The sequence below is a fragment of the Fulmarus glacialis genome, unplaced genomic scaffold, assembly GCF_000690835.1.
Source record: "Fulmarus glacialis isolate BGI_N327 unplaced genomic scaffold, ASM69083v1 scaffold5882, whole genome shotgun sequence".
Taxonomy (NCBI): domain Eukaryota; kingdom Metazoa; phylum Chordata; class Aves; order Procellariiformes; family Procellariidae; genus Fulmarus; species Fulmarus glacialis.
The window spans coordinates 21987-32114 of NW_009199671.1; the positions used below are offsets into that span (position 1 = coordinate 21987).

The window sequence follows — 10128 nt, forward strand, 5'->3', positions numbered from 1 at the left end:
TCTCAAGATCACAGAGGAAATAAAGTTAGTGGTCTTCCTCCTTTTATTTAACTACTTATAATAAAAACTTATTCCTGCCTGTTTATTATACTTTCAGAGTAATTTTGTGGAAAAAAGCAGTAGTGCAGCCTCTAATATATAGCCTGAACCTGTTTCCCAGTTCCCATGTTCCTGGGAATTAAATCACTGTTCCCATCACTGTGCAAAGGAGTCAGGAGAGTTTACAGATTAATCAGATCAGTCAGAGCCTGCATGGCAAAAATAGTGCATGCAAAACAAGTTGTATAATGCAGCAGTAGTATAAGTTATACCAGCTCCAAATGCTGGGGCTTGGGGCTGTTTCTGGAGGAAAAGATGGCTATCTGGGGACCAGTTCTCTAGTGTTGTCCAGAGAGTAGGCAGTGGGCTGATATCAGCAACTGGAACAGCTCCCCTCCCTCAGCAATGACTGAGACACTTGGAAAGACCAGGCCATCTTGATACAAATGGAAAAAGAAAGGAAGGGAAGGAAAAGAGTGCAAGGGATCAGGATAGGGGCAAGAGTAGACATAGTAAATGATAAAGGAAGATATCTTGAAGAAGAGAAAGTCAGAGCTTACTGGTATAAGCTCTGTATTGGTCTCAATATTTTAAGATGACCTAAAATACTGATGACCGGACTGGAAATCTGCCTGGAAAATAACTCTGAAGATGTCACAGTTGGATGGTTACGGTTCAGCTGACAACTAGGAAAACTGTCTAACTGCACACCTGAGAGATTGTGTGATTGGCCTCAGTGCAAGACAAAATGAGGCCTGGAAAGTCTGGAAACTTTCCTTGTAATATGGGGCTCCGAAAGGGAAGAAGTCCATCTCATTCTTCTGTATTTGTAGCCATTCTGTGTAACTAGAAGAAGGAAAAATGCTGTAACTATTTTTCAAACTTTCTTACCAATAAAGTCTTATTTATAAGTGGCACCAGGTCATGGAGTACAGACTGGGTACCCAAGCAAGAGATTGTTTCTGTGCTTGCCCCAGTGAAATTCACAAATGTAATCAGATCAGAGCCAGTGTTCTTAGTGATCCACTGACTCCCAGCTTAGATCACAACTGAACACAGGGGCTGAAGATATCACAGGCAGGAACCATTAAAAATTACTTCAAGAGATGTGTCTTGTATCTGCTTGTTATTGTACTTCAGCACCCTTCCTGCTCATAACTCAGAATAGGACCACCTCACCTTAAGCTTGAAAAGGCATTTCTACCTGAAGGAAGTGGCTATAAGATGTTACTGTGGCAGAATCGTGTTATTTTACATGAATGTTGCAAAGACATTAGCAATTACTCAGACAGAACAAAGAGAGAAATCAGACCTAAGAAGTCTAAATACTCAGGGGTCATTTTACCCAGATATTTTATAGGTAAGGTTACCACAAAAGTAGAATAATATCTGGAAAAATAGAAGGTTTATCCAGATGGATTTGGGTGCAATTATACCCTTAGCTCACCTGAATGGAAAATTATGCTAAAAGCGTAATTTGTTCTCAGAAAACATTTTCTTCATTATTCATGCTTTTATGACATGAAGGAGCAATAACCGATAACATTTTTGACATTCACAGTTGCAGATATTATAATTTATTGGTTTGTTTTGGAGTCTGGAGATAGTAGAAGATGTGATATCAAACGCAGAGCCATAACTCAAGAACTGTTTCTACACTTGCCCAGTGAAATTCACAAATGCAGTGAAAACTGGTTTGTTCAGAAGGTCTTAGGCTAGGTAGTTAGGGAAGGGAGAGTGAAAGATTGACTTGTAAGAGAAAGATTGTCTTGCACATGTTGGGGTTGATAAAAGGGGACAATCAGGCAGCCGTTCAATGTTCATGAGGAGAGTGAGACAAGCATATAGGGGCTGGACCCACGTGCCCCACATGTACGGAAAAGTCTGCTCTCCTTTCCGGTGGTTTGGTTGTCGCTGCTGTAGTCTCTGCTGTTTGCAAGTTCTCATGAATTTGTGGTGCTTTTATGGCAGGTGCTAAAGCAAACAAAGATTCCTGGGGGCTGCACAGTTCAGCGGACTTAAAAGGAGAAAAGGGAGACAGAGGTGCTCCAGGACCACCAGGTATACTAAGTCTGATATGTCATTGACATCCTGTAAAGGAATACATGTTTAACTTAAAAAGCCATTCAACAATGATACTTACCTCTGCAGCCTTACCTGCCTAAAAACTTATACCTAGGTTCCCTCCGGAACTGACAAACAGAACAACAAAGCCCATGTTATCAAAAATGTCTTCTGAAAAAAAGTATCCGTACTGCACATTTGTGACTATAATGAATGTGTTAAATACAAGAAGAGATATTGAAAGGTAACTGGCAAGTCAGAGATTTTTTGAAATCTTAGAACGACATCATGTCCACTCCCTGAGATATCATTCTGTTGTCAATCTTTTTGAGCCAACTGGGCTAAAATCCAGTGCCTCCCATTTCAGGGTAACACACCTCTGCATTCTGAGTTCAAGGCAGTCATTTGTTGGTGACAGTCCCACTTCCAGCAGGAGGTGGAACTAGATAATCTCCATTTCAACCAACTTTTTAATATTCTATGCTTTATTTGTGATAATCATGAAAAGTCTGTGTGAACTAAAAATACCAATTCACTAGTGGTAGGAGCATCATAAGAAACGTTCCTCATCAAAGATTTACTTTTCTGTATCAAAAAGTTGATACCCAATGCTAATTCTTACACATTCAAAAATAGTTACAGAAACAAGCATCTATTTGAAAAGATTGCTATTACAAACTCTTCCTTTTCTGTACATTTTTTGAAATCTCATACACTGAGATAAGGCTTTGGTCAGTGCCAGAAATCATTTGAAATAGAAGAAGCAGTATATCAGATTAATATTGCTATACCATATTTATAATCTCTCTCCTCTAATGTGTTGATAATAAATACAAAACTACATCTATATGGATATTTCTGTCTTTGTCCAAGACACAGTTCTGTTGACTGAAGATGATGGTTTGGGTATCTTTAAGAGGACATCTGTTTGTTCTAATGAAATATGTTTTCTTGTCTTATCCTCATGAATTTTTATTCTGATCAATATCCAGTGCCTTAAAATAAATGGTTAGTGCTTCCTAGTCATCAATAAATTTGTAAAACAAAGAAGCAAGAAGCATTCCTAAACAGAAATTAAGAAAATTTTCTCTTCTGTGCTGGTTTATCCACCATGAACATGTCTGTTCCCTCCCAGGTTCTCTATTTAATGCAAATTAAGGTCCTACAAGTATTTTTCCCTATACCTGATGATTTCAGGTGCTTCAGAAGGAGGGGATTATGAGAGGATTATGCTTATGATCCTACTGTAAAACTTGCAGCTAGTGAAGGATGGTGAAAATAACACAAGAATTCTGGTTAAACTGAAAATTGAATTCACCTTTCTCCTAAAATAACAGAGATTATTCATTTATTTGCCAACCGAATCCAAATAGATCAACTACCTTCAATATTTTGTGAATTTAAAATATGTTAACTAAGACCAATTCTGTTTCTGCTCTAAAAAATATTCCTGATTGGTTCTTGCTTGTTGATGTAGTTGCTAAAATATTCTTTCATACAAACCAATTCTCTAGGTCTCACAGGTATCCACATAATCTTCAACAGTGAAAACTCACAAGCTAGAAGTTGCAGGGTAGTGGAACATGATTGAAGTACAGGAATTTTTCAAAACCTTCTCTGAGGGACAGATGGCTGAAGCTCCTTCTACTACAATATCTGTGGAGTTCCAGCAATCAGAAAAGCTTTCTGAACTGTGGTGCTTGTCCACACAGTGGATTTATTTTTCCTTTTCACAGAATGTCTCCCCTCCAACCTTACAAACAAGCTCTGTTAATTGATACTATGCAAAAATATGAAGCCAACACAAAAAGTGGGTAAATGGCAGGCTGCACTTTATTTAGCTACTCTGCATAGAGGCAGGTGTACTTAGTATCCATAGCATAGGTACTGTGTTCCAACCACATGTGCAATGCTCCAGCACAACCCCGGTGTTTCTGGCTGGAGGAACACAGTCTGGAGCCTTGTAAGAAAACAAATTTAGAAATAAAGGAGGAGACTTCTCTGTATCATAGTCTCAGACCCAATTGCCTAAGGCTGAAGATGTGCAAAACGAAAATGCAGTGTGTATTGCAGTGTGCTGGCCCTTGACCATAGTCAACCCCCTTCCTTCCTGTGGGTCATTCCCCAAAAGGCCAACCTCGTATTCTGGACAAGTTTTCACACTCATCCAAATCCACCCTTTGGCCTGTTTGTTTGTCCTGAGACCTTCTTTTCTGTATGAAGAAGTAGTTTCACCATTTTCTCTGTGAATCCTGGAAGGAACAGAACTAAAGGAAAATCAGTGAGGTGGAGCAAGATGGCTTCTCACTGGGCAAGCATTAATTCTGGTAATAAGTGAGTTCTGTTGCTCCAGGGGCTAAGTTAATTTCTAGATCAGATCCCAGATCTGAAAGCAGTGTAGCTTCCCTTTTTCTAAAAGAAAGGTCACCAAAGTCCTGTGACTTTATGATTGTTGGGAGGGCATGATTTTGCCATTGATTATGCACATGCAAAGTGCTGTTAGTCTGTTTCAGCAACATCTGAAAACAAACAAGTGAAAATGTCTGGTCTACCAGCAGAAGCCACACAACAAAGTATGTTTCCCTCTAGCTAGTGCTGAGATCCTTAAAAGTCCTGCCAAAAATTGCCTACCAGCCTACCACTGAATGTCTACAGAGGAAGACTGAATGAGGTTTGCCCATTGAGAAGCCATGTCAGGCAAGATTCCCTGGCTGTGTGTACTAGTAAACCAAACAGAGCCAGGACACAGAGGACAGTTGTCCTGCAGTTTAATTGTTCCCATGTGTCCTGGTCTGGATTCAGCCTACAACAAGTAACACTTTCCCAGACAATAGGATGGTCTGGGGGATAGCTTAAGCCAGGGATTGGTGCAATAGGCTGTATGGGTAAGTCTCTCATACTTCAGGAGTGAGGAGGACAGTTTAGCTGTATGGATGGAAGCTGTGCCACTTTACCTCAGGGCTGAGGAACTCGTCTAATACAGTTTACCTACCAGTGTAGGTAGACCCTACTGGTTCCCTAACCACAGATTTTTTACTTCCACTTTGAGTGGTGACCTCCCTCCTCCTCATGTACCTTGCCCAGGCCTAGTCTGCTTGCTGGTCGTCCTAGAAAGACCTCAGATACTGCCCAGTGTAGAGATTAATACTAAACAACGTCTGAGAAGGACACCTACCATTCTATTCCACCTGTCTGTTCCCCATCCCCTCACATGGATCAAGCAAATCACTGCAGCAAGCTATAATCGGCAGGGTTGGAATAAAATCAAAATAGCTGCCATAGTGGGAATACATTTCTGTCCCAGAGTACATATGTATACAATGTCTACTTGACTTAATTGTATCTGAGGTAGCATACTGAGATCTGAGTCCTATGGCTGGCATAGGGTTGGACCCAAAGATATCAAAAATTAATCAGAATACATTTGAAGAAAATGCATCGAGCTGTTATGGGCAGCTGTAAAATAGTCTTTTTTCCAAGTGTGTGCCAAACAGAGAATATTAGAAGGCTTTTTAGACTTTTTGTGGTGGCTTGACAGCTTTGGCTGACCACCATTGGCAGACAACACAACACAGGTAGTATAACCATTGATACTGGTATTGGTTTTTGTTGCAGAAAAATGTCCAGGAACAATTATTCTATGATCAGCAGCATGGCAGTAACACTGATTCTTTCTCTTGTCAGTTATGGTACTGTCCTTGCATGAAAGATAATGCAACTACCGATTCGCCACCCCACTGCTGGCAAAACATATGGAAAGCTTTTCTTTTACCTTGGTTTCTATCAAAGGTGTTAATTTGGATGCTTCTCTTTCACCCTCTGCCCAGCTGCCATTTTTTCAGAAAACTGGGAATTTTTCATCTTTGAGCCTTCTTTGCTTTCAAATTTGTCTGAAATTCACAATCAGATTCAGAAGTTATTAAGGTGGAGGAGTGACAGACAAGATAGGGCATGCAAGCCTTGCTTTGTTAGGAAACCAAACTGAAAATATCCATTAGATTTAAAGGTTAATGTTATTATTGTAAATAATTTTCCTTTAAACTCCTAAACCAGTAATATCCAAAGCAGTGCTTTTAAAAAGAAAATTACAAATAATTATTGTACTTGTTGTATTTTCTTCATTTTTCAGGTCCACCGCTGCCTCCATCATATTTCAGCCACTTTATTAATAGCATAAAGGTAATTATATCCCATTTGTGTTTGAGTTCTGTTAAGCTTTTTTTAAAGTGTTCTTTACTATAAATTAAGTATAAAACAGTATAGCATGGTAAAATATACAAAACAGATAAGATCATCAGCAATTACAAATGATATTAATTTCTTAAACTCCAGCTGCATAGAGAAGTTTATTACAAGTATAGAGATAGTAGGTGTCAGTAGCATATAAAGATTACTTTTGAAAAAACTTTATTACCGAGGCTTTTTACCTTCCCGGTGGTATTACAGTGAGTCATAATTCACTGTTACCTAACATAAGTTGGTATGTGCCATAAATGAGTGCTTTTGTTTCCATGCTAGCTCAGGTAAGAGACATCCATTACCTAAAGGGCTTCTAGAAAAATTTAGCAACAATTAACACATGGGGGGAAAAAAATCACTTCTGTGTAATATTGTTTATCTTTTAAGCACACTGAATAAAATAAATTAAAGTGATGGAAACTACTTTTCTTGGAATCTCTTACAAGAAAGTATACCCATGTGTTTGGTCTCTCTCTGTTCCATTTTTCTCCTGACTGCTTCAAGTGACAAAAATTAATACCAATGCAATATTATTTAAAAAGTTTTTAAGTGAACAAGACTCTTTATCAGTAGAAGATCTGAAAAAAAATGAATCAAATTATCATTTAATGATGCCACCAAAAGCAGTGTACCGTCAGTTTCCTTGAAGGACTCTTAGTGCCGACTGGTTTTCAGATTTTGTTTTTGCTTGGCTGAGTGCACCTAAGTTATTCCTATGATATAAAGTGCCCCATGCATGCACGGCAGAGCTGATATGGCTTCTTTGATCTTATAGAGTAGTGTCCGTAGCTTCATAGATTTAGCTACAAAGAACTCATTTTTCATCTAATCCTTCATCTCTGCAAAATGGCATGCCATACAGAAAGCTTTACATCCTGTTTACTGGGAAACTAAAAAGAAGAAAAGTCAGAGGAGGAGCTATACATAGCCACCTCTACTGGCTTTCTGCAGCTATCTGCCATTCTTGCTTTGCCCTTTGCCTCTTCTATTCACAGGTTTATTTCTCAGAAAGGTGAAACAAAGTAGACCAAAAAAAGTTAAAGGGAAAAAACAGCAGACAAACAGAAGGAAATAATGTGAGGAGGAACCTACAATTGCTGTGGCTCATTTTGCACAGAGAGATAATGACTTGGCTTTTAAATGCTTCTTCTTACCTATCACTCTGTTCCCCAAACTAACTGATAATCAACAGTGAAGGACAGGAGAAGCAATGCAGTTCAAAGTGTCTGCAATTTTGTGTGGTGTCTCTTCTGTTATCCTGGTACATACCCCTGCCCTTCTCTCTCATCCTATGCACAGTAATCTTCACTTTGCCACGTACTTTTAAATATCTGACCATTCCATGTCAATCTTGCTTTGCTTTTTCCTTGATGAAAGAGAAAAGCAGAAAGCCAGGCTTTTATGCTTCCTCCGACTTTTTCTTTGCCTCCAGCCTTGCAGCCTCAATAGAGAAAGCATTCCTTTTCACTCCATATCACTGAAGAAGGAAGTGATGTCAAAAAGATTTTAAGCAGATGCTTTTCTTTATTGAGCTCAGAGATTTCACGTAACTTTAAAAGATCAGTGCATAGAGTTCTGATCTCACGTCAGCTCAATGGTTTAAAACGTATTCTCTTTAAAGGGTGAAAAAGGAGACAATGGAGTCACTGGTGTAAAAGGAGAAAAAGGAGAACCAAATGGAGGTTTTTTCCTTACAGGACCTCCTGGACCGCCTGGAAGACCAGGATTAGTTGTAAGTCACACAAGTTGTAGAATAGGAATATTTGTGGATACCCATTGTTTTAATTTAGAAGGCACTAAAAAGAGACAAACATCAAGATGATGCTAAGAACTATATAAAACCTCACATGCAAACCCTTAAATGAATACGAGAGAGTTGCATTAGGTGTAAACACAGACATTTCACTGTTGTGCATAGAATTAATTTGCTATGAAAAATTGATGTAATGTTGTGCTCGGCTGTCTAATACAACTACATCAGTATGTAGATACATGCTATTAACAGCATTACAAATCAAGGCATATATATATATATATCTCAAGGCAAGTATATATAACTTGTGATGCTACTACTTATATCCCCATAAAGGCCAAAATAGGCTATATAAAGTTAGACAGAGGCTGACTTGAAAATTATTGGCCGTCTAAATAATTAATCTTATTTTCTATTCCATTAATCCAAAAAGATGAATTAAAAGTCCAGTGTGTGCCCATCTGGATCATTGCTATAAAATTCAGCCACTGTCTAATCTCTACCTAGTTGTTTTATCTTCTGGTAATTGCCACCACAGCTGCTTTGAAATCCAATGCACTAATTCTTTGGAAACTAGTTTATCCCTGGGATCTGGCAACAAATGTGTGCATTGCATTACTCTATTGTCATGTTCTGTGCCAAGGAGCATGAATGGGTGGGCGACAACGAGGGCTGAGGATGGAGTGTTAGGTTAGCAAGCCCACCTTCAAAAATCCCAGTGGTGCTATTCCACGTTGCTGAGAACCATCTCCCCGTTTAGAAACTGTTCCACTGGCAAAGAAGAATTGGATGGCACAGCTGAGATCCATCAGAAAGCTCTCCTAGTACAGGGTCCAAACACTGTTGCATGTATGCAGGCCAGTTTGAACACAGGGAGTGCAAGCCCTCCTCATTCAGGCTGAGGACACACTGCTAAATTGGAAATGTAGAGAGTTGGAGCCTTTTTAACCTGGAAGACTGGCAGCTGGAGAGCTTAAGGGATATGAGCTGACATTTGATCACAGGAGGGAGAAGACAACATTCGTCGTGAGACATACACCCTTCACAGACACACTTTATGTTAAAGCTTTCCACTGTGTACCTTCAGACAAACTCTTATCTTATAAGCACATCAAAGCGAGTAGTCTCAGCATGAGCAGAGTTGAGATCCAGGACTTTGAGGGTACTGTCGAGAGTTTTGTAGATATCAGCTACTCAGGAATAGGTGCGAGAACTTTCAGAAAGCTTTCTGAAACTTAAATTCTTGAATTTAGTTTAGTGGTCAAATGGTCAAATTTTTCATTTTCCATTAATATCCGTGCTTCCTTGAAGAAAATTACGTACAGACTCATGTCTAAACAGTGGTGTGGTGGCAGGCCTTCAGAAGATGTTGCCACCAGAGATGAAGGCCCTGCAGCACTGAAACTGATACATTCAAATAAATACTTTTTATCACTGATAGGGACCAAAAGGCGATTCAGTTGTTGGACCCAGAGGACCTCCGGGGTTACCTGGCCTCCCTGGCTTACCAGGTTATGGAAAAATTGGACCTCCTGGCCCACCTGGCCCACCAGGCCCACCAGGACCCCCTGCAATATATGGCTCAGGTGAGAGGATGTGATTTTGCTTTTCACTGTATATGTGACTGCATAGGCATACCCCCACTCCCCCACACACACTGCCACTTCCTTTGCATACCTGTTCTTCCATCTGCCCACCTGAATCAGGTTGCTCCCCTCTCTCCTCCTGCCCTCTACCGATTTCTCCTGGGGGGTGAGTCGGAACTGGGAACACAAAAGGGACAATTTCTCTGCAAACAGTTTTCACTGACTAGTGCCATGGGAGCACTATTGCATGAAAAATGTTACTGTGGCTGTGGCTGGGAGGAAGTCTACATAACGAAGACAGGCTGCCTTCAGAGCTTTGCAAAATCTATCAAATCAACCAGCTGGCTAAATCTGGGAAGATGTTAATGTGGGCCAAGACACTCTTCTTGTGGTGAATGGAGTTAAATCCAGTTGGCGGCTGGTCACAAGTGGTGTTCCCCAGGGCTC

At 39.9% G+C, this 10128-nt stretch overlaps 1 protein-coding gene across 1 annotated transcript in view; it reads left to right on the forward strand.

Annotated features, from left to right (window-relative positions):
* The window catches only part of COL15A1 (collagen, type XV, alpha 1), a 39498-nt gene that overhangs the window by 18622 nt on the left and 10748 nt on the right, over nucleotides 1–10128 (forward strand). The window contains exons 9-12 of the mRNA XM_009573327.1: nucleotides 2011–2100; nucleotides 6233–6282; nucleotides 7964–8074; nucleotides 9537–9681. Coding sequence (XP_009571622.1) covers nucleotides 2011–2100; nucleotides 6233–6282; nucleotides 7964–8074; nucleotides 9537–9681 — 396 coding nt within the window. The remainder of the gene's footprint in view (nucleotides 1–2010; nucleotides 2101–6232; nucleotides 6283–7963; nucleotides 8075–9536; nucleotides 9682–10128) is intronic.